Source organism: Copadichromis virginalis, linkage group LG6, assembly GCF_057382275.1.
Source record: "Copadichromis virginalis isolate Kocher_CV1m ecotype Utaka linkage group LG6, C_Virginalis_male_GT1.1, whole genome shotgun sequence".
Taxonomy (NCBI): Eukaryota; Metazoa; Chordata; class Actinopteri; order Cichliformes; family Cichlidae; genus Copadichromis; species Copadichromis virginalis.
This window is the reverse complement of record NC_140623.1, coordinates 44,330,114-44,355,511: the sequence shown is the minus strand read 5'-3', so window position 1 is coordinate 44,355,511 and position 25,398 is coordinate 44,330,114. Positions and strand designations below refer to the sequence as shown.

At 45.9% G+C, this 25,398-nt stretch overlaps 1 protein-coding gene across 2 annotated transcripts in view; it reads left to right on the top strand.

Moving 5' to 3' along the window:
• LOC146708669 (equilibrative nucleoside transporter 1-like) overlaps nucleotides 1–25,398 on the top strand; it is a 38,866-nt gene that overhangs the window by 5,210 nt on the left and 8,258 nt on the right. For both annotated transcript variants that reach the window (XM_085460680.1, XM_085460679.1), the window contains exons 3-11: nucleotides 2,794–2,875; nucleotides 3,131–3,303; nucleotides 3,670–3,809; nucleotides 13,913–14,047; nucleotides 14,155–14,252; nucleotides 14,469–14,547; nucleotides 18,671–18,729; nucleotides 18,834–18,942; nucleotides 19,103–19,188. In XM_085460680.1, coding sequence (XP_085316806.1) covers nucleotides 2,794–2,875; nucleotides 3,131–3,303; nucleotides 3,670–3,809; nucleotides 13,913–14,047; nucleotides 14,155–14,252; nucleotides 14,469–14,547; nucleotides 18,671–18,729; nucleotides 18,834–18,942; nucleotides 19,103–19,188 — 961 coding nt within the window. The remainder of the gene's footprint in view (nucleotides 1–2,793; nucleotides 2,876–3,130; nucleotides 3,304–3,669; nucleotides 3,810–13,912; nucleotides 14,048–14,154; nucleotides 14,253–14,468; nucleotides 14,548–18,670; nucleotides 18,730–18,833; nucleotides 18,943–19,102; nucleotides 19,189–25,398) is intronic.

The window sequence follows — 25,398 nt, the reverse complement described above, 5'->3', positions numbered from 1 at the left end:
TAAACATTTTCATAAAGTTTCAAGTGGTTTGTTGACGTTTGTGAACTGAGTGAAAAGTGGCTGCAGGGTGACGATAAGCAGTGACTGCAGCACAGAGATAAACTGATTATCAATAACACACCCTACACACACGCGCGCACACAAGTAACATATTTAGCAGTGTATATGAATATGGATGTTGCACACAGACGGATGTTTGGAACATGTGTGAATGTATTACTATAAAAGACTGCATTGTAAAGATGGCAGCTGGGATCAAGGAGCATCCTGACACTGCATCATGCAGAGAGTGGGAGGGGTTCACCAGCATGGGTGAGGATTTAGCAGATATCCTAACACGTGAAAAGGTCCTCACGTGTTAGGATATCCTCACTGTCAGCTGTACAGAAAACAGAAAGGGCACCCATCGAAGCTTTGGCAACTTCAAAGAGTACCTTCCTGCAGGGAGTGGTTGTGCTAGCAGAAAACACCAGGAAAGGCCAAAGAAACTCGGTCAAGGCCAGCATCCCCTAAAGACAAGGACAGACAAGATAGACTAAAATGGGCAAAATCGCTCATACTGGCATACTGGCAATGAATCTTCAAGATGGCGGCGCGCACGGGTGCAGCGGCTCTTAGCTCTCTTGTGTTCTAAGGTCAGTGAATCCCAGGAAGGCGGCAGGTCCTGATGGAATACATGGAAAGGTTCTCAGAGCATGTGCTGACGAACTGACCGGAGTCTTCACTAAAATCTTCAACCTTTCCTTGTCATCAAACACCGTCCTGCCCTGCCTCAAAACCTCCACCATCATCCCCATCGCCAAGAAGACAGCTGTGGTCAGCCCACATGACTACAGGCCTGTTGCACTTACGCCTGTAGTGATGAAGTGCTTTGAGAGACTGGTCTGTCAGCACATCAGGGCCGGTCTGCCTCCCACTCTGGACCCCCACCAATTTGCCTACAGGACAAATCGATCCACCGAGGACGCTATCACCATAGCGCTCCACACTGCGCTGAGTCACCTGGAGCACCGAGGAAGCTATGTGAGAATGCTCTTTCTGGACTTCAGCTCAGCATTCAATCATATCATCCCGGAGATCCTGGTCCAAAAACTGTCTCACCTGGGACTCTCTACCCCCATCTGCCTCTGGATCAAGGACTTCCTGACAAATAGACCACAGTCTGTCAGACTCGGCCCCCACCGGTCCAGCACCATCACACTCAGCACCGGGTCTCCACAAGGATGCAAATACTACAGCGGTGGTTAAAAAGGCCCAGCAGCGTCTCCACTTTCTGAGAGTGCTCAGGAGGAACAACCTGGAGGAGAGGCTGCTGGTGACATTTTACAGAGCCACCATAGAGAGCATCCTAACGTACGGCATAACAACATGGTATGCAGGGTGCTCAGCTGCAGACAGGAAAGTACTGCAGAGGGTCATCAACACAGCCCAGAAGATCACTGGCTGCTCTCTGCCCAGCCTGGAGGTCACTGCAAACTCTCGGTACCTCAGCAGAGCTGGCAATATCATCAAGGACCACTCTCACCCCAGCAACCAACTGTTTGAACTATTACCGTCAGGCCGACGGTACAGGTCACATAAAACCAGGACAAACAGATTCAGGGATAGCTTCTTTCCCAGAGATATCACCGTAGTAAATAAGCACAAAAACAATTGAACCTGCTTAGCTATACCATACTGTCATTATATTAATGCTGCTATCCTGTATATATTGTTCATTCTATTGTTTGAGTACTTACGATTGTTTTTTTGTACTTTTTATATTTTACATTTATATTTATTATTGAAACTTGCACTCCAATTTCGTTGTACTCTGTACAATGACAATGAAGGCTATTCTATTCTATTCTATGCCAGACTCCAAAAGCTCCCACCAGAGGTGGCAAAAGAACAGACATCCCTTACTTAAGACATACACATACTACTGTTGAAAAATACTCCAAGTAATAGCTGAAGTACTGATTCAACTTTACTCTGATACTCTGATTCTTTACTGAAGTAAGAGTGAATATGTATTTAGCTGAGTAAGAAAACAAAGGTTACTCTTTGGAGGGCGTTCCTCTCAGGTGTTGGTATGAAGGTGGAGTTCAGTGAACGAGTCTCTGCTCCACTTGATGTAAGCTAACTGTGACCATGAACCCAAAGCCACTGTGCAGCAGTCACACACTGTTCTTTACTATAAACCCATCACAGTGCAGCAAACTAAGTTTCAGGAAGCATTTGAATTTTCGCTCTGTAGCCCAAAAGATTTGAGATTTGAAACGTGACAAGCACAACGAAGGCAGGACTGATTTTTCTGTCTGTTCAGACAGCAGCTGTTTGTGAATGGACCGGTTTTACTCAAGCACTTTATACAACATACCTCATTCATACAAGCACCTCTTTCTAGACCTACATGCTTTCTGTCTAACATGCACATGCCAATGAGTGTATCAGTGTCTTGGCCAAGACACATACAGACTGCAGACTGGAGCAGCTAGCAACCAACAACCTTATAATTAGTAGATGACCTGCTCTACCTCCTGAGCTACAACCAAATCCAATGCTAGGCCCTTTGCGCTACCATTGTACAGAGACTGTAAATAAATGATGTAAGATAAGGGTTAAAACAGACACACCTGAGTATTAGCTGACACTTAGCTGATCCACCTGCAGAAAACCTTACAGAAACAGATCTGATGAGTTTAGTTAAATATTTATACCTGGTTTTAATCCTTTACCACTTCTCATTATTCTGCGACTCTTTCACAGTGAAAGCATCAGAATAACATTTTATTTTAAAAATCTCTGCAGGTATTTTGGAGTATGGCTGATTTTCTTCATGCTTGGTTTGGGAACGTTGCTGCCGTGGAACTTTTTCATGACTGCTACCAAGGTGTGACATTGCTTCCTGTTTTCACTTACATACTATTTTGTCCTCAAAATAAATTTTTATTTTGAAAGATATTGCATTATATTTGAAACAGTAGTTTGTTTGTAGACAAACAACAGCTGTGATGAAGTGAGTAACTGTGTTTATCAGAGGTGTTTTGCAGGTATTTCATGACCAGCTGCAGGTAAACTGAGTCATTAAAGGTATTTGTGGAGTTAGTGTCACTGCAGCTTTATGCTCTGTCTGCCTGTCTGTCAGTACTTCACCAGCCGTCTGAAGGACACCTCAGTGGTAATTTCTTCAGCCAATCAGACAGAGGTATCCAGTGATGATCGCACTGTCCTCGAGGCCATATTCAACAACGTCATGACGCTCTGTGCAATGTTACCACTGCTCATCTGCACGTGTCTCAACTCCTTCCTGCTCTCACTGTGAGTAAAGCGCCACACTGCTGACATCAGCGAATGTATTAGTGAATGTGTTAGTACTTATATTTTTACTACAAACCTCAGTCACTCAATTACACACACATTCATACGAGCTGTAAACAGTATTTTCTATACTTTATTGTCTCTTCTAAAATTCACACACACACACTGATGGATGCATCAGGGTTATGGCCACTTCAGCATGCAGACTGCAGCAGCCAGGGTCCAAATAACTAATCGGGTCATTCGACTGGTAAATGACCCGCTCTATCGCCTGAGCCAAAACCGCACAATATCCCTTTAAAGAGCATCTGCTCACCTTGAGCTCCAAGCCTGTCCTTGAGCTTCCTCTTTTCCTTCTCCTGTCAGAATCTCGCAGCGTCTGCGTGTCATGGGCAGTCTCTTTGTCATCATGCTTGTTTTCATCATCACCGCTGTCCTTGTGAAAGTTCCTCTAGAGCCCTTCCACTTCTTCCTCAGTACCATGGTGAAGATCGTCATCATCAACTGTGAGTCTTTTTTTTCTTTGTTTCGTTTGTTTGTCCGTATGTTCAGCCTTTGGGCCATACTACAGGGCAGTCTGTTAATCTGTTCGTTCATTCGTTCTGGGATCTTACAGATCAGTTTTTAACCAGGTCTGTAAGATCCCGGATTTTTTATGCAGCCAGACTGAGGAACTGAGCTCATGGTTTTATTCCACCTGTCGGACTGCTTTGGTCACTGTGGCTCATTTAAAAACCAGACTACCTAAAACTAAATCCGAGCTGTCAGACGCGACTGCTGTCGAGCTGAGTGGAAAAAGGACAAACTACAAGTGATGTTCCAGATGCCAAAGAACTGTTGGCATCAATATAAAAAAAAACTGTAAAAGATGCCAAAAGAAAACACTTTTTATTTAAAACTATTAACTCTGTTCTTAGTGCACCACATACTGACTGTATCGAGCCCTCGCCCGAAGGCTGTGAAATTTTTTTACACTTTTTTATTGAGGTCTCGTCCACAAGGGCCCAGATCTCTCCTTGTGCTCATAAATAAATAATAAGAAATAACATTTTATTTATATAGCACCTTTCTACACAGAATCACAAAGTGCTGCACATAAGATAATAAATTATAAAAGGTAAAACAGACAATATGAAACAGGCAGAAATTTAACCAAAAACAGTTTTAAAAAGGTGAGTTTTGAGTTGTTTTTTAAAAACAACTATTGAGTCCACAGTTCTTAATGTATGAGGGAGAGAGTCCACAGTCTCGGGGCCACAGAGGCAAAAGCTCTGTCACCCTTAGTTCTCATCTTAGTCTGTTTTATAGCAAGTAAGCCCTGATCAGATGACCTCCGGGACCTGCTGGGGACATCGGGCTGTAGCAGATCGGAGATGTAGGCTGGTGCCAGTCCATGCAAGGCTCTAAATGTCAAGACCAGGATCTTAAAATGTACTCTAAATTCCACAGGAAGCCAGTGTAGCTGAAATAGCAACGGTGTCACATGAGAATACTTGGAGGATTTTGTCAACAGCCTCGCTGCAGCGTTTTGCACAACCTGCAGACGATCCAGAGAACCTTTGCTTAGACACATAAACAAAGAGTTACAATAGTCCAAGCGTGAGGAAATAAATGCATGTATCTCCAGTTCAGGGCGAGATTGTGTATTTTGTTGTACAGTTATTTTATTTTCAACTTTAATTTATATATTTTATCTTATTCTTTCCCAGTTAAATTTACCCTTCATTCAAATTTGTGTTGTACAGTTATTTCATTTTTAACTTTAACTTTTATATTTTATTTTATTTTATTCCTTCCTAGTTAAATTTACCCTTTTTAATTTTCATATTTATTTCTTATCTTGTTCATAGCCTTTTTTTCTTTAGGTCACGAGCAGTTGTGTAAGCATTTCACTGCATATCGTACTGTGTATGACTGTATACGTGACAAATAAAATTTGAATTTGAATTTGAAAAAGGGCTGTTTCCATGGAGTGAGCTCTACAAAAGCCAGACTGAAACTTATCGCAAATGTTATGTTTGTCCAGAGCTGCTATAAGATGCTTAGCCACAACCTTTTCTGAAAGCTTAGCAATTAACGGTAATTTAGAGATAGGTCTGTAGCTCCTCCAAAGAGAGGGGTCTAGCTGAGTTTTTTCAAAAAGTGGGAGAATAGCAGCATTTTTAAAATAAACCGGAACTATACTAGACGCCAGTGAAGACTTGATTAGAGTGAGCACAGATGGACCAATAACCAGGAAGTGTCATGGATCGCTGTGTGGCAAGCAGGAGGAGGACCCAAATGCAAAACTCACAGACACGGGGATGAACTCGAGAAACACAGCTTTAATGCTGGTACGGCAGAACACAGGAAATACAAAACTAAACTGGGGAAAAGTAAACTAACACTCGCAGGTAGACACAGGAAGATCCACACAACATGAGGGAGAACGCGACGCCGAACAGAGGGAGACGCAGACAGAAATACACAGAGGGTTAACGAGGAAAGTGGGAACACACGGGGAACACACGGGGAACACAGCTGACACAGATAACCATAACGAGACAGGGCGGGGTGAACATAACACTGACGGGAGACAGGCAGAGTCAAACAGGAGGAGAGAGAGCACGGGGAAAACACAGACATAACGGGCTGAGGAAGACATGGAATAAAACACGAGGGCTCACAGTTACACAGGGGCACACAGGAGGTAACCAAATAAGGAACATCTTAACAGAAGAACCTAGGAACCAAGGCATGACTAGGGGATGAAATACAAAACATACAAAAACTGAGAATACCGGGCCCACATGGCCCGGCTCCATGACAGGAAGACATTTTTGAATAATGATGCAGGTAAAATGTCAAGTGGACAAGAGGATGCTTTCGCTGAATTCACTAGTTTTACCAGCTCAGGTAGTGAAACAGGAGAGAAAGTATCCTAAATGACAGGGCGTGATGAGGTGGAGATAGACATAAGGTTCAAGGTCTTCAAGGTCCTTTATTATTTGTCACATGCATAGTTATAAGTATAACACACAGTGAAATGTAACCTGACACGCTCCTCGACATGTGCAAAGAAATTGGGGGGGGGGGGGGGGGGTGTAGAGGAAGAACATTATATATATATATATATATATATATATACATATAGTATATACACTGGGTGAATGTGCAGTAGTAGCAGCAGCAAGCAGGTGAATTCTGTACATTAATATGAATAGATATCTGACTATTTTACAGGATAGACAATATAAACATATTTAAAATTAAAGGAATTGAAATGTACATTGTGCCTTGGTTTAGTGTCTGGAAGAGTCCTGTCTCAGTCAATTATAGATGATGTGAGAGGGCGGGTGTGTGTGTTTAGGGCACGGATGGCTTGGGGATAGAAGCTCCTCTTGAGTCTCTCTGTCCTTGCCCGGAAGATGCGGAACCTTCTACCAGATTGCAGAAGTTGGAACAGTTTGTTGCCAGGATGGGACGGGTCCTTCAGTATCTGCTCTAGTCCGGCATCTCCTGGTGTAGGTGTCCTGAAGCGGGGGGAGAGCAATCCTGCAGCAGCGTTCTGCTGTACGGATCACTCTCTGGAGAGCTTTTTGGTCCTTCACACAGCTGTTCCCAAACCACGATGTCATGTTCTGTGTGAGGATGCTCTCCACAGCGCCTGTATAGAAAATCCTGAGGATCTTTGGAGAGACCCTGAACTTCCTCAGTTGTCGTAGGTGATACAGGCGCTGCCTAGCCTTTTTGGTCTGGACCTGAATGTGGGCAGCCCATGTCAGGTCTGAGGAGATGTGGACACCAAGATACTTGAAGGACTGCACCCTCTCCACTGGAGCTCCATTGATGATGATGGGCTTGTAGTCTCTGTGCTGACTCCTTCTGAAGTCCACCACCAGCTCCTTGGTCTTGCTGACGTTCAGCTGGAGGTGGTTGTCCTGGCACCACGATGCCAGATTCTTCACTTCATCCATGTAGGCCGCCTCATCGTTGTTGGAGATGGCACCCAACACCACTGTGTCGTCAGCAAACTTCACAATGGTGTTGGAGCCGTGGGTGGCCACACAGTCTGAAGTGTAGAGGGAGTAGAGCAGTGGCGAGAGGACACATCCCTGAGGTGCTCCTGTGTTGATGGTGATGCTGTTGGAGAAGCACCTGCCCACCCTCACCACCTGAGTTCTGCCAGTGAGGAAGTCCAACACCCATGCACACAGACGGCTGTTAAGTCCCAGATCCCTCAGCTTTGTGAACAGTCTGCAGGGCACTATTGTGTTAAACGCTGAACTGTAATCAACAAACAGCATTCGCACATAGTTACCCTGTTTCTTGTCCACGTGGCTGAGAGTGGTGTGTAGGACGTGGGCGATGGCATCCTCTGTGGATCTGTTGGATCTGTAGGCGAACTGCAGCGGATCTGTGGTGTCTGGGATGGAGGAGGAGATGATGTTCTTCAGCAGCCTCTCAAACACCTTCATTACTACCGAGGTCAGTGCAACTGGCCGGTAATCGTTCAGGGATGAGGGTTTGCTGTTCTTGGGCACAGGGATGATGATGGATCTTTTGAAGCATGTGGGGACCACAGACTTCGCCAGGGACTCGTTGAAGATGTAAGTGAACACACCTGCTAGCTGGTCAGCACAGCAGCGCAGCAGACGGCCGGTGATGCCGTCTGGCCCCGCCGCTTTCCTTGTGTTCACTCTCCTCAGTGCTGCTCGGACGTCATGCTCCGCGATGCTGGTCACCGGTCTCTCGCTGATGACGTCACTGTCCTCGGTAGACAGGCGGTAGATAGCATTAACAGGTGCTGAATGAGAAAAATTCATTCTTATGTTATTAATCTTTGCAAGAAGAAAAGAAAGAAAACTGTCACAGTCCTCATTAGATGAAATAGGGGCTGCGGAAAGAGCAGGAGTAACAATGCCACTAATGTCTTGATGCATGCTCAATCATCCAGGTAAGTAAATCCCCAAAAGTTGATTCTGTTCATCTGGACGTAGCGTTTCCTGAAGGAACAATGGGCTGGGATAATTGCATAATTAAGATTAAGGAACTGACCTCCCAGCCCATCGTTCCTTCAGTGGGCTGGTTTCAGTCATTATGCAAATGTCCTGTTTATAAGATTGAAACCTGCAGTCAGCTGAGACTGAAGACGTCACCTGGATGATGATGAAACATCATGTCATCAGATGAACAGAATCAACTTTTGGAGAATGCCACTAATGGTGTTAAATAGCACCTAAGGATTACCTCTGCTCTTTGCAACCAAGTGTGAGAAATAGGCAGCCCTTGCATCTCTGATAGCATTATTAAAAGAACTTAAAAGGTCCTTTAGGTACAGGAAATGAACATTTAGGTGAGGGAGTTTTCCTCCCTCACGTTTTAGACAACTAATACTGTCATTTAGCCAAGGAGGAAATTTGCAAGCAGAAACTCTACTCATTTTATCTGGACAAATTTCATCTAACATAAAAAGGCTATAATTATTCAAAAGATTGGTTGAATAGTCAACATCATTATGAGGAGATAGCTGTAGGTTAAAAGCATCCGCAAATTTCTCCGCTGTGGAGGAATCTAAGGTACGAGAGCTAACCTTCCATTGAACAGGGGACAAAAGCTCATTAAGAGACAGTTTAAAAACAATAACATCGTGATCAGAAATAAAAAATGTCCTCAGAGCAAATAAAATCAATATTTAAACCCAAAGTAAAAACAAGGTCCAGTGTGTGACCTTTGCTGTGCGTAGGACCGGACACATGCTGAGCAAAATGAGTCCATAACATTCATAAAATCTCTGGTGAAAGGGTCAGAGTCATCATCAATGTGTGTATTAAAGTCCCCAACTACGAGCAACCTAGACAGCTTTAAATTCGAGGATAAGATAAGAAGTCACTGAGCTCCGACAAAAATAACCTATTTGAGCCAGGTGGACGATACAACACAGCACAGTAAAACGGATCCTTGTTTCCAATTTTAAGCAGCTGCAGCTCAAATGAAAGAAATTGTCCAATTTTCATGGAGCGGGAGGAGAAACGTTCCTGGAAAGCCACAGCGAGACCACCACCCCGACCAGAAACCCGAGGCTGGGTAATAAAAGTACAGCCATCCGGGCAGAGTTCAACAAATGACGAATGGTCTACATCCCGCTGCCCGGTCTCAGTCAGGAATAAAAAATCCAGTTTTTTAGATGATATAAAATCATTCAACAAGAATCATTTATTTGACAGAGATTGAGCATTAAAAACCGCCATATTCAGTGAAGTAGAAGCCTCCGTATTTGCGGAGGCTCGAGTTAAAGGATGTAGAAACTCAGGGTTTGAACCATCACGCTCGTAGAATCTGCTCACCGTGGGAAGAAAAAGCTAGCCGGCAGAAGAGTCTGGATAAACCCTCCTCAGGCAGGCCGGTCTCAAAGAGCCGGCGTATCCAAACAGGGACGTGGAAAACAAGTCCCCCTCCATGGAGCTTTTCTGAGCACAGGAGATAAGGCACACTCGGCGTCGCTTAACAGCCAATCAGAATCAGAATCAATACTTTATTGATCCCTGGGGGAAATTACTTTTCGTTACAGTGCTCCATTACAAACAAGCATTAACAGAGACAGACAAGACACTAACTAAGAATAGCACCATATATACAACCATATATATACATAAAAGTCACTTATTAATAAATAGCTGAAAAAGAACATGTGCAAGAAGGGTGTAGCTGTTGCAGTAAACAGTGTGTTAGGTGGAGGAGTTGTACAGGGAGCCACAGGCAGGAAAGATGTCCTGTGTCGTTCAGTGGTGCATCATGGGTAATCTCAGTCTCTCACTGAACGAGCTCCTGTGACTGACCAGCATGTCATGGAGTGGGTGGGAGGTGTTATCCAACATTGTCTTTATCTTGGACAGCATCCGCCTCTCCGACACCACCTTGAGGGAGTCCAGCTCCATCCCCACAACATTGCTGGCCTTACGGATCAGTTTATTAAGTCTGTTGGCATCTGCGACCCTCAGCCTGCTCCCCCAGCATGCAACAGCATAGAGGATCGCACTGGCCACAACAGACTCATAGAAGATCCTGAGCATTTTCTGGCAGATGTTGAAGGACCTCAGTCGCCTCAAAAAATAGAGACGACTCTATTCCTGTAAAGTGCTGTGGTGTTTTTAGCCCAGTCCAGTTTATTGTCAATGTGAACTCCAAGGTATTTATAGTCCTCCACAATGTCAACACTGACCCCCTGGATTGAAACAGGGGTCAAGTGTTTCCTGGTCTTCCTGAAGTCCACGATCAGTTCCTTGGTCTTTGCCACGTTGAGCTGCAGATGATTCTGCTCACACCACGTGACAAAGGAGTCGACCACAGCCCGGTACTCTGTCTCATCATCCCTGCTGATGCATCCAACCACCGCAGAGTCATCAGAAAACTTCTGAAGATGGCAGGTCTCTGTGCAGTGGCTGAAGTCTGTGGTGTAGAGGGTGAAGAGGAAGGGGGAGAGGACAGTCCCCTGTGGTGCCCCTGTGTTGCTGATCACCTTGTCAGACACACACTGTGGGAGACGTACATATTGTGGTCTTCCTGTCAAGTAATCAACAATCCAGGACACCAGAGAAGCATCCACCTGCATCGCTGCTAACTTATCACCCAGGAGGGTCGGCCTGATGGTATTTAAAGCACTAGAAAAGTCAAAAAACATGACCCTCACAGTGCTCGCCGGCTGGTCCAGATGGGTGTAGACACGATTGAGCAGGTAGATGATGGCGTCCTCAGTTCTGAGACGAGGCTGATAAGCGAACTGAAGGGGATCCAGATGTGGTCTTACTATGGGTCGCAGCTGGTCCAGGATGAGCCTTTCCAGGGTCTTCATGATGTGGGAGGTCAGTGCCACAGGCCTGTAATCCTGGGGGCCACTGGGACGTGGCGTCTTTGGTACAGGGATGAGGCATGATGTCTTCCACATCACCGGGACCCTCTGCAGACTCAGACTCAGCATAAACAGTTTATGAAAGACTCCACACAGCTGGGGGGCACAGGTCTTGAGGACAAGGGGACTCACTCCGTCTGGTCCAGCAGACTTGCCTGAGTGAAGTCTCCTCATTTGCATCTCAACCTGGTATTGAGTGAAGGTGATGGGTGGGGGAGGGGTGTCAGGAATCTCACAGGAGGCAACAGCGCCATGTGAAGAGAGGCTGACACAGTGGTGTGGCTCTGGATTCCAGGCTGACTGCAGGTGAGGTTGTGGGGGTGTGAGCAGACACTGTGGTGTCGAATCTATTGAAAAACAGATTCAACTCGTCGGCTCTATTCTCACCTCCCTCAGCTCCCCTGCTGTTGGTTGGCCTGAATCCAGTGATGGTCTTCATGCCCCTCCACACCTCTCTCATGCTGTTCTGCTGGAGTTTCCACTCCAGCTTCCTCCTGTAATTGTCCTTAGCCTCTCTGATCTTGTCCTTTAGTAACACCTGGACCTTCCTCACCTCCTCTTTATTGCCCCCTCTGAAAGCCCTCTTCTTGTTGTTGAGGAGGGCTTTGATGTCAAACCCCGCTGCCAGTAAAGCCTGAGCTTTACCTGAATACCTCCCCTTCTCCCTCTTCTTCTCTGTGGTCTAGAGGATCCGCCGAATGGTGATGGAGGAGGGTGGAAAATGCCGAAGGAGGATGAAGAGACATCGTAAGGCATCATAGAGGATTGGATGGATAGCAAAGACAGATGATCATACACCAAGGCAGCCAATACATCATTAAAACTAAATGAGAACAGCAGAGTGGAAAAAAATAATATAAAAGTAGTGGAGCGCGACAAACTGCACCCGGCCGCGGCAGAGCCAAACACAGGCGGCATCACACCGGAAGCAGCAAAAAAAAAAAGACCTCTCAGTCTCTGCTTCCTGCTCTGCTGTCTTTGACAGGTTTGAGCCTGTGACTCTGTCCTTTTTAAAGGAAACTGTTGGTCGTTTTAAGCCTGCAGGGTCTCCAATTCCCAATGCTTCCTCCAACTACTCGCTCAACCACCACGTCATCTAGGTAAACAGCACAGCCTTTCGGCGCATTAACAACCAAACTCATGAGTCGCTGAAATGTGGCTGGAGCATTGTGTAAACCAAAACCGATGACTGTATATGAATAAAGACCAGATGGCATGATGAAAGCATTGGCACCTGCCAATATCCCTTCAACAGATCGAAATTTCTCACATTTTCTGCTGCACCAACTTGGTCAATACAGTCGTCACTATGAGGCAAAGGATAAGAATCAGGTTTGGTCACTGCATTTACTGTTACAATGGCCACAGGCCGATAGCTAAACTGGACTCAAACACACAAAAAAACCTTAGAGCCGATACCAACGTGAGGTCATTGATGAACTGGGAAAGCAAAATGTTTTAGAGGTTTTCCAATCTGGTTTTAAATCCTTTCATACCACTGAATCAGCCCTGTTCAAAGTTTTTAATGACATATTTTTAGCTAATGGCGCTGGGGACTGTGTTGTTCTGGTGCTTTTGGATTTGACAGCTGTGTTTGATACAGCGGATCACGCCATTTTACTCTCTCGTTTGGAGTAGTGGGTGGGCATTAGGGGCACAGCACTGGAGTGGTTCAGGTCCTACTTGGTGGGGCGAACTGTGACCATGTGTCGTCCTCCGCCCCTCTTTTGTGTGGTGTCCAACAGGGCTCAGTTCTAGCCCCCTCCTCTTTTCTTTAGATCTGCTTCCTCTTGGTTCTGTACTGAGAAAGCACGGCATTGCTTTCCACTTTTATGCTGATGACTGTCAGATCTATGTCCCTCTAAAGAAAAAAAGGCAGATACCTTACACAGCCATTACTTCAGTGTCTCGATGACATTAAGGCTTGGATGTCTGTTAACTTTTTAAAATTCAACGATAAAAAGACTGAGGTGATGGTCTTTGGTAGCCGCACTGAGACGCCTAATGTGTATAAAAAAATAAAGCCAAGTCTTTCACGGCAGCACTTTGAGACAGTGATCCACGCCTTTGTTAGCACTCGGCTGCATTACTGTAATGCACTTTATATAGGGGTCAGTGCATCATATATTACTCATCTACAGAGGGTGCAAAATGCCGCAGCTCGTCTTTTAACTGGCACTCGAAAGTTTGAGCACATTTCCCCTATTTCAGCTTCACTTCACTGGCTGCCCATTTCTTTTAGGATTCATTTTAAAATTCTTTTATTTGCTTCTAAAGCTCTTTTGTTGTAGCAGCTCCCAAACTGTGGAACGAGCTTCCTTTAGAGATTAGACAGGCCTCTTCACTGCCTGTTTTTAAGTCACTCCTGAAACCCTCCTCTTTACCCTGACCTTTGACACCACGTGAGATGTTGGTTTTTATTTTATTTTTTTATTTTAGTTGATTCCATGCTGTTTTATCTTGTTTTGTTTTTTAACATGGGGCTGTTTTAATTTTTATGTATTATGTGTTTTATTTATTTATTTTTGCTGTTTTCTGTTGTTCTATTGTTTTTAACTTTCTTTCTGTACAGCATTTTGGTCCTGTGCTGGATATTTTAAAGTGCTTTATAAATAAAATTGGATTGGATTGGTTCGTTCGTTCGTTCGTCTGTCTGTCTGTTCAGCCTTTGGGCATGCCACAGGCCATTCTGTTAATCTGGTTGTTTGTTTGTTTGTTCAGCCTTCGGGGCAGTGCTACAGGGGAGCCTTTTCGGGATGGCTGGATTGCTCCCAGCTTCATACACAACTCCCATCATGAGTGGTCAGGGACTCGCTGGGACCTTTGCCGCCTTCGCCATGATCTGCGCCATAGCAAGTCTGATCAATAACTCATTGGATTCAGTTTTATGACACTTTGCAGGAACTTGAATGTCAGTACACAGAGATTATAAAAGGTTGATTTTCTGTCTTTTTCGGGTACAGGCGGTTCGGAGCTTCAGGATGCAGCGTTTGGGTATTTCATCACAGCCTGTGTGGTTATTTTTTTGTCCATTCTCTCCTACATCCTGCTGCCCAAACTGGTACGTTGTCCTTTTATTCCATCTCCAAGACCTGAGATACAAAATATGGAACACAAACACATCATGCATCATTGCAGTACTAGCCCCTCCCACAGCCGCCAGCTCAGTGCATCCTTAAGAAATCAGATCTCACAGACTCTGTTCCATCCTCAGCTTGCCCCTTTCAAGGCATCATGAGTGAGTGCTAATAGACTTTTGTTTTGTTTGTGTTTTCAGGAGTTTTTCCACTTTTATCAGGAGAGAAACACGAAACAGATCTCTCTGGAGCAGAATTCGATCAGCCTGATGAACAGAGGTACAAAAAATATTTTTTAAAAACCTTTTGCTTATCACCTCAAACCGGCTTAAGGTCTTCATGAAAAGTTTATGCATTAATACATATACAGTGGGGCAAAAAAGTATTTAGTCAGCCACCGATTGTGCAAGTTCCCCCACTTAAAATGATGACAGAGGTCAGTAATTTGCACCAGAGGTACACTTCAACTGTGAGAGACAGAATGTGAAAAAAAAATCCATGAATCCACATGGTAGGATTTGTAAAGAATTTATTCGTAAATCAGGGTGGAAAATAAGTATTTGGTCACCTCAAACAAGGAAAATCTCTGGCTCTCACAGACCTGTAACGTCTTCTGTAAGAAGCTTTTCTGTCCCCCACTCGTTACCTGTATGAATGGCACCTGTTTGAACTCATCATCTGTATAAAAGACACCTGTCCACAGCCTCAAACAGTCAGACTCCAAACTCCGCCATGGCCAAGACCAAAGAGCTTTCGAAGGACACCAGGAAAAGTATTGTAGACCTGCACCAGACTGGGAAGAGTGAATCTACAATAGGCAAGCAGCTTGGTGTGAAAAAATCAACTGTGGGAGCAATCATCAGAAAATGGAAGACATACAAGACCACTGATAATCTCCCTCGATCTGGGGCTCCACGCAAGATCTCATCCCGTGGGGTCAAAATGATCATGAGAACGGTGAGCAAAGATCCCAGAACCACACGGGGGGACCTGGTGAATGACCTGCAGAGAGCTGGGACCAAAGTAACAAAGGTCACCATCAGTAACACACTACAACGGCAGGGAATCAAATCCCGCAGTGCCAGACGTGTTCCGCTGCTGAAGCCAGTGCATGTCCAGGCCCGTCTGAAGTTTGCCAGAGAGCACATGGATGATACAGCAGAGGATTGGGAGAATGTCATGTGGTCAGATGAAACCAAAGTAGAACTTTTTGGTATAAACTCAACTCGTCGTGTTTGGAGGAAGAAGAATACTGAGTTGCATCCCAAGAACACCATACCTACTGTGAAGCATGGGGGTGGAAACATCATGCTATGGGGCTGTTTTTCTGCCAAGGGGACAGGACGACTGATCCGTGTTAAGGACAGAATGAATGGGGCCATGTATCGTGAGATTTTGAGCCAAAACCTCCTTCCATCAGTGAGAACTTTGAAGATGAAACGAGGCTGGGTCTTCCAACATGACAATGATCCAAAACACACCGCCCGGGCAACAAAGGAGTGGCTCCGTAAGAAGCATTTGAAAGTCCTGGAGTGGCCTAGCCAGTCTCCAGACCTCAACCCCATAGAAAATCTGTGGCGGGAGTTGAAAGTCCGTGTTGCTCGGCGACAGCCCCAAAACATCACTGCTCTCGAGAAGATCTGCATGGAGGAATGGGCCAAAATACCAGCTACTGTGTGTGCAAACCTGGTAAAGACCTATAGTAAACGTTTGACCTCTGTTATTGCCAACAAAGGTTATGTTACAAAGTATTGAGTTGTATTTTTGTTATTGACCAAATACTTATTTTCCACCCTGATTTACGAATAAATTCTTTACAAATCCTACCATGTGGATTCATGGATTTATTTTTCACATTCTGTCTCTCACAGTTGAAGTGTACCTCTGGTGCAAATTACTGACCTCTGTCATCATTTTAGGTGGGGGAACTTGCACAATCGGTGGCTGACTAAATACTTTTTTGCCCCACTGTATCTCTCCTTGCTACTTTTTATATTTTCCACACAGGTTATTTACTTGAAACTGAACATTGTTCATTCAGCTGCTAGTTCCAGTCATTATACAAATGTACTGTTTATAAGGTTAGGAAAATCTGCAGTCAGCTGAGACTGAAGAAGTCACCTGGATGAGTGACGAAATGTTACTCTCACTATGTCCAGATGAACAGATTTAACTTTTTGGGATAAACTGAAATAAGAACATTCATGCTTCCATCCATCCATTATCTCCCACTTTTCCATGACTCGGTTCTGGGGACAGCAGTCTAAGCAGAAAAGCCTCGACCTCCCTCTCCCAGCCACCTCCTCCAGCTTGGAACACCAAGAGGTTCCTAGACCAGCTGAGAGATATAATCTCTCCAGGGTGTCCTGGGTCTGCCAACGGCCCTCCACCTGGTGAGACAGTCCAATCGTACAATCTGTCCAGTCCTCCATATCTATCTGTCAATCTCCTATTCCCCTTTCATCTCGCTCATGAACAAAACTCAAAGATACTTACTCCTACATTGAGGGCAGCAACTTCTTTCTGACCTGGACTAGGCACCATGGCCTCACACTTGGAGGTGCTGATTTTCATTCCCGTTGCTTCACATTCAGCTGTGAACTGCTTCAGTGCGAGCTAGAGGCCACCACCTGATGAAGCAAACAGAACCACGTTATCTGCAAAAAGCAGAGGTGAGTTTCTGAAATCACCAAAGTTGAAGCCTTCTGCTGCTTTACTACGCCGAGAAATTCTGTCCATAAAAATGAACTGAATTGGTGACAAAGGCCAGCTCTGGCAGAGTCCAACACACACTGGGAAGGAGTCCAACTTATTGCCTGCCAAGCTCTTCCAACGGTTGTATAAGTACTGAATAGCTCTTAACAACAGGCTACACACCCCGTACTCCCCAAGCACCTCCCAAACACTCTGATGCATGCAGGTCTTATGTCCAAAAAACATACGAAGTGGTCAGACAAACTCCCATGCACCCTCAAATATCCCCAAGAGCATGAGGAGTTGGTCCAGAATCACTTCTGGCAAACTGGAAAAAATCAAGTCTTTTTCCATGGTTTTTGCTTAAGCCACTGCCTGATCTGCATTCTGCTTGGTCTGCTGGTACCAGTCGAGTGCCACAGGCTAACCAGGCCAACCCGATAGGGCTCCTTCTTCAGGCTAATGACACCAACCACCTTGCAGCCACAGCTCAGTTCAGCAGCCTCAGCAATGGAGGACACAGATAGACTGAACACAGCCCATTCAGACCTCATGTCCCCAGTCTCCCTCAGAATGCTGTCAAAGCTCTGCAGCAGGTGGGAGTTGAAGATTTAGCAGACCAGAGCTTCTGCTAGGTATTCCCAGTGCACCATCACTATACGTTTAGGTGTGCAGGGTTTGTCTAGCGTTATCCCCCATCCACCTGATCCAACTCACCACCAGGTGTTGATCAGTTGACAGCTCATTGCATTGAGGTTAGACCGATTATATCTAGCTGGTATCTCTCAATCTCACACACTAGCTCAGGTTCCTTCCCCACCAGAGAGGTGATGTTCCATGTCCCAATTGCCAGGCTCGGTAGCCATGGATCACCAGGGTCTCTGCCATGGCCACCACCAGGCACACAATTCATCAGACCGCTACAGCACCTCCTGCAGGTGGCCCCATGTCCCTTCCCCAGGTGTGCCTGGCCGTGCTACATGGGCTATCCCAGCCACCAAGTGCTTTCCCTTCGGCACCTTCCTCAGGCCTGGCTCCAGGCGTGGCCCCTCTAGCTCTATCCCGGGCAGGAAGAACTGTTCCCTTGATCATGTACACATAAGAGTCTTTTGAATCACTCTTTGTCTGGTCACTCACCCAGGACCGATTTGCTATGGGTGACCCTACCAAGGAGCAAAAGCCCCCCAACAACATAGCCCCTGGGATCTCTGGGACACACAAACTCCTCCACCACTATAAGACAGCGCTTCACAGAGGGGTAAAACAAATTGAAACATACAAAACATAATAAATCTGCATGTCACTCTTCTTTCACACAAAACTATTCCTGTGAGCACCCGCTTTCTCCAGTCAAAGAAATAGTAAGGTCTGGAGCATGGAACTCCAGTCAGTCTGAGCTGCTGGAGCTTTCCAGCAGGGCTTCATTCACTGTTTTCTGGAAAAAGCTGCAGATAGAAAACCTCCATCATACTAAAAACATAAAAGAGTCTGTGAAATGCTTTCACTGGCTCTGAACATAACCCACTACTCTGTTACCGTGGTTACTCATCAGGTGAAAAGAGAACCACACAGAAAAATCTCACTTTGAGATTGACGCAGATTGCTAAATCATTAATCTGGCATCACAGTTACAGCGCTCTGTTGTCATGTGTTTTATTTATCCTATCATTTACGTTGTTTTGTTGTTTATTCTGTTGTTTATGTAAAGATGCAGTAGCTGATCAGACAAAGCCTCAGGACGTCTCCATGCTGAAAATCTTTAAGAAGGTCAGCTACACATTACTTAACTGATCAAGAAACAATCTATAATCAATATTAACTGTAGTTTGTTCTTTAAAGGGAATGTCTGACCTCTGACCTTTGGCCCTCAGATCTGGATCTTGGCCCTGTCAGTCTGTTTTACCTTCACTGTAACCATTGGCACATTTCCCGCCGTCACTGCCGACACCAAATCCACGCTCAGTGACGGAGGTTCCTGGGGTCGGTCAATACCTCGTTTTCTGTTGAAATGACGGCTAATGTTAACCTTTCTTCTTCTGTGGTGTTTTGTTCCATGTTTATCTGCGTGAATTTGCCCCCCGTTTCCTTTTCCTTGTTCTACTGATACACGCAAACATTCAAATAATTGTTTGATTTACAGACCAGTACTTCATTCCTGTCAGCTGCTTCCTGCTCTTTAACCTGTGTGACTGGGGTGGGCGGAGCTTAACAGCCATCTTGATGTGGGTGAGTTTGAGTTCTGTCATCAAGCAATTCAGCTATAAACAGCAAGCCTCCAATAGGTCCTTCGGCTTCACATTGACAGTCTTCTCCCTCCCATGATTTCATCTGGGTGACCGTGGTTCAGCGGGTTGGGAACCTCATCTTATAACTGGAGGGTTGCCGGTTTGATCCCCAGCTCTGTCTGTCCTGGTCATTGTTTCCTTGGGCAAAACACTTCACCCTACTGCCTACTATTGTTGGCCAGAGGGTCCGATGGCAGCCTCGCTTCTGTCAGTCTGCCCCAGGGCAGCTGTGGCTACACCCCTAGCCTGGTTTCAATCATATCTCCTTGACCGCTCCCAGTTTATTCAACTGAAATCATTCTGCTCTCGTCTTTTCCCGGTCCCTTCTGGTGCACCCCAAGGTTCAGTCTTAGGCCCTCTTCTCTTCAAAATATACATCCTCCCTCTAGGTACCATTTTCTGCAAATTTGATCTTCACTTTCACTGTTTTGCTGATGACACCCAGTTATATCTGTTACGTTCTGGTCCCGGCAAGTAAATAAACGTAACAAATAGTTGCCCCACTCACTTCCCACCCACGCACAAACCCCAACAACGACACCTTTTTAAAGTATTTAAGCAGCCATTTATTTTCATCAGCAGTGAGCAATGCCAAAACAATAAACAAAACTCCCTATAAAACAATCCCTAGTCTTCCCTACACCAAAATAAAAAGAAGCCAAAACAAAAGACAAGTCACTTACCTAACTATCTAACGAAAAACAGGAGAAAACTTGTTCAACAAAAGAAAACGGCTTCTCACGCCTACTAGGCTGCGACAGTGAAAGTTATACAGCAAAGGAACAAAAAAAGTGACCGCCACTGGTTAACTTATTTACAATTATTTACATGGCAAGGCTAGAGGTACACGTGAATACTCCAGCCTGCACTACAATGACACAACACACAACTCTGTGACCGAGTCAACGGAGTTCCAAACAGCACTCCCAGGTGACTGTCATCCGGACGTTAAGTACTGGAGGTGGTCCATCAATTATCCAGTCGGAAGGTGTGTAGAGACTCCACCCAGATACCTAGCAGCCACGCCCAGGTGTCCACCTCCTAGGAGAGAAAAAAGGGAAAATACCGCCACCATCCTCCGGTGGGAGGCACAACACCAACAAGCACATCACTGGGTCATAACAGTTTCCCCCACCCAAAAAAAATCAAACATCCAACCCCACACAAAGATGTTTGATTTACGACCTAGAGAGGGCATCAGCCATAACATTCTCTAAGCTCTTATATATCGGATCTCAATGTTGAAATCCTGTAGGAGTAAGGACCAACGCATGAGGCGCTGGTTGCTGTTTTAGAAATGTTCTAGAAAAGAAACAGACTGGGTGGTCAATGCCATTTTCATCCTCCTGCACGAGCACTGCACCCGCCCCCAAAACACTGGCGTCCACCTCTGAATCCTTGTCTTTTTCTAGCAGGTGGCCTGGTTTCAGCATTTTGCTGCTGACTGTCCTGAAAAGTGAATCTACTTGGGTCTGATTGCATGGTGGCTTCAGCGACCCTTGTGGTTTGAATATTTGTTCTTCTCGTCCCCTTGGGCTGCCTCCTATTCTGCTGCTGCTGTTGCTGGGATCCACTCGCACCTCTCCTCTGCCTAAATGTCTTTACACTGACGGTTTGAACAGCCTTTGATGTGGCACGATCGAAACCACTGTTATCTGTAAGTGGTATATCGACTACTTCTGGCGACGGAAAAACTGTGCCGCCAGCTAGATCGTTTCCCAAGATGATGTCAATACCTGCAACCGGTAACTGGGGTCGCACCCCAAGCTTAACCTCACCAGACAAAAACTGAGACGAAAGCTGCACCAAGTGTAAAGGAACCCGTATTACACACATCCTAACTCCCCAGGCTAACACATCCGCCCCACAACAGGATTGAGCTGAAAACGGTAAGACCCCCTCACGAATGAGCGACTGTTTCGCACCAGTGTCTCGCAAAATACTGACAGGAGTCCGCCGATCTTCTCCTATCAAGGAAACAAAACCGTTTGACACAAACGGCTTAAACTCCTTATCTACTTTATCAATTTCGGGTGCCATCACCTCCCCCCAAGTAGGAGAGTTTGTCTGTAGAAGGTTTATTGGGGAAGGAGATGTACCCTCCCTGGTCATTTCTTTTCTCTTCAGAGCAGGGCAAACCGCAATAAGGTGTCCCTGCTCATGGCAAAAAAAACACACGCGGTTCTCAACGGATGAGGGGATGGCACGGCGGGTGCCCCTTGGAGACCATCGGGGCGGGCCACCGGAAGACGGAAAACTGTGAGCAGGAGCCGAAAACACCACTTTATGTGTCAACACAAACTCATCAGCCCGTATAGCAGCAGCGGCGAGAGTCGTAACCTTCTGTTCGTTTAAGTAGGTTACCACAGTGTCTGGTAGTTGATTTTTAAACTCTTCTAACGTCACCAACTCACGCAGGTCTTCCAAGGTTTTTACTTCTGTAGCATGACACCACTTATCAAACAGAGTTTTCTTTTCTCTGGCAAACTCCACATAGGTCTGGTTGGCGGATTTTTTCCCATCCCTAAATCTCTGCCTGTAAGCCTCTGGCACAAGCTCGTAAGCGCGCAGGACAGCAGCCTTCACCGTATCATAGTCAAAACTGTCCTCCAGAGAAAGAGCGGTGCATACCTCTTGAGCTTTCCCCACCAATCTACATTGGAGTAAAAGAGACCACACATCCTTTGGCCAGTGCAGCGCACCTGCGATACGTTCAAACACTGTGAAATACGAATCCACCTCAGTTTCCCGAAACGCCGGCACCATTTTGATGTGTTTACTCACATCAAAGCCACCACCTGGCATCGGGGCCGGTGGCTGCGGAGATGGCGACTGCGGGGATGATGACTCCGGGGAGGGTACCTGCGGGGATGGTGACTGCGGGGCTAACCGAGGTACAGGAGGGCTGGCAGACACAGAGGCTCCCCTCTCTACCTCCAGAGCCCTGATCCTCAAGTGCATAGCGTCCACCTCCAACTGCTGTTTCTTTAGCTCCACCTCCTTAATGCGCAGCGTTAACCGCAGCTCCTCCACAGAAAGGCTAGGTGGAAAAGGGAGATTTTTCAGTGGGGCAGAAACACCAGCGACAGCCCCCAGCTCAACCCCCCCTGCAGGACCCGGCTCACCAAACAACCCCCTGTCCGTCAACTGGACACACAGGAGCTCCCTAAGCTCTTTCTTCTTCGCAGTCAACGGCACAGTCACATCAAAGAATTCAGCAACAAGCAAGAGGTCAGCCTTTTTACACCTGTCCAACTTCTCCGCAGACGGGCTCAGAGTGAAGTCCTCCAACTTAAACTCCATCCTAACACACACACACACACCCCCCCACACAAGAAAAAACCGCCAACCAAGAAAACAAGCCACAAAAAGAACACAAAAGAGACGAGCCCCCAATATGTTACGTTCTGGTCCCGGCAAGTAAATAAACGTAACAAATAGTTGCCCCACTCACTTCCCACCCACGCACAAACCCCAACAACGACACCTTTTTAAAGTATTTAAGCAGCCATTTATTTTCATCAGCAGTGAGCAATGCCAAAACAATAAACAAAACTCCCTATAAAACAATCCCTAGTCTTCCCTACACCAAAATAAAAAGAAGCCAAAACAAAAGACAAGTCACTTACCTAACTATCTAACGAAAAACAGGAGAAAACTTGTTCAACAAAAGAAAACGGCTTCTCACGCCTACTAGGCTGCGACAGTGAAAGTTATACAGCAAAGGAACAAAAAAAGTGACCGCCACTGGTTAACTTATTTACAATTATTTACATGGCAAGGCTAGAGGTACACGTGAATACTCCAGCCTGCACTACAATGACACAACACACAACTCTGTGACCGAGTCAACGGAGTTCCAAACAGCACTCCCAGGTGACTGTCATCCGGACGTTAAGTACTGGAGGTGGTCCATCAATTATCCAGTCGGAAGGTGTGTAGAGACTCCACCCAGATACCTAGCAGCCACGCCCAGGTGTCCACCTCCTAGGAGAGAAAAAAGGGAAAATACCGCCACCATCCTCCGGTGGGAGGCACAACACCAACAAGCACATCACTGGGTCATAACATATCTCTCCTGCAGACCCGATTCCTCCCTCCCACCTTCTTCCCTTACAGCAGACCTTCCCAAAGTGTGGGGCCCGCCCCCTAGGGGAGGCGCAGAGCCATTGCAGGGGGGGCGCGGTATGAAAAGGGGGGGGGAAAGAAAACACTTGGACACTGCTAGCATGGGGCGCCCACACAAACGCAAAGCAGGAGATGAAGCATCGCTGAATATGTTTCCAAACCAACTTCATTCTAAGCCAAAGACTAGAAAATATGGTGAAGCAAATCTTCCCTATGGCTTCACCTGCACAAGTGCCGAGGTAGGTCTCCCTGCAGGATTGGTTTTCCCTGTGTCTGGAGCAGCGCTGGGCTGTTTAAATTACGGACAAACAGGATCCCACATTCTTGAGTTTTAGTTCACAAACACTTCTTATAATGACTAACTACTCCTGACATTTTGGAGATGTTAGCTCTTTATACAGTAAAGTTACAGCAGGATACAAATAAATGAATATTATTACACAGGAAATAAAAAACAACTACACGTAAAATAATCACATCGTGACGCCTCTGCCTTTTTAAATGGAGGGACAGTAACTGCGTGTGTATGTAAGCCTGTAAAAACTGACTCTGACTCACTCACTGTCGATAACTCCACAGTTTTCCCTTCTCCTCAGGTTAAGAGCCTTGGTGTCATCCTAGACAGTTCACTTTCCTATAAATCTCACATCAATAATCTCACCCGTTCTGCCTACTTCCATCTACGTAACATTAACAGATTGCTTCCTTCTCTTTCCACCCAGTCTACGTCCATAAAGGGTCTCATAAAGTGCTATATAAATGCAATCTATTATCTGGTTCTTTATTTGTAGACCTCGAAAATTATACAGACCGTTATACTGGTATTAAGATGCAAGACAAATTTTATTGCAAATTTAGTTTTAATATTTATATTGTTAAATGATCAAAAGGCTATTAGTGCAGCAAAAACGAAATATTTCTCTAAGATCGTGTCTGATAACAGTCACAGACTTCGTATTAATCACTAACTTAGTTCTTAATCCCCCTACTGCTGCTCCCCACATAGCATCAAAAGCAACATGTGAAAACTTATTGAAATTCTTTATTAACAGGATCACAGATATCAGGTCTCATATTATCCTTCCGACCCATCTGTTTATATGCCAACTTGGTTGCTTGTGACCACTTTGAGCCTGTTGTCAGTGGTTGCAGTGTGGGTGAGGAAAGGAGGACCCAAACGCTGGACTCACAGGTGAAGGCTGGTGTTTATTGCTGACCGAAATGAACGAACAGAACTGAAGCAGGAAATGGCTCGCTGGCTGGCTGAAGGAACTACCAGCGACAACATCAATGACACGACGGTGAACGAGTGGAAACAGAAGACTTCCCCACCCGAGGAACTGAAACAGGTGCAGAGAAAAGCCATCGTTCCCTCGAAGCTGGACAGGAAACTGCAGGATCTAGGACTGAGCAGCTCCCTCTGCAACTGGATCCTTAGCTTCCTGTCTGACAGACGCCAAGTGGTCAGACTGGGCAGCATCACCTCATCCCCCATCACACTGAACACTGGTGCTCCACAGGGGTGTGTACTGAGCCCTCTCCTCTACACCTACAACTGCACAGCCACTAACAACTCCAACATCATTGTGAAGTTTGCGGACGACACTACAGTGGTGGGTCTTATCACCAACGGTGATGAGACGGCTTACAGGGAGGAGGTCAGCGCCCTGACCCACTGGTGTCAAGACAACCATCTCACCCTCAACGTCGCAAAGACAAAGGAGTTGATAGTGGACTTCCGGAGGTGCAGAGAAGTACACACCCCCATCACCATCAACGGCGCTGCTGTGGAGAGAGTGAGCAGCTTCCACTTCCTTGGTGTACATCTGGCTGAGGATCTTACGTGGTCAGTACACACAAACAAAACAGTGAAGAAGGCGCAGCAGCGCCTCTTCTTTCTCAGGAGACTGAAAAGATTCGGCATGAGCCCCCGCATCCTCAGGACCTTCTATCACTGTGCCATTGAGAGCATCCTCACTGGATGCATCACCACCTGGTATGGCAACAGCACCGCCTACAACTG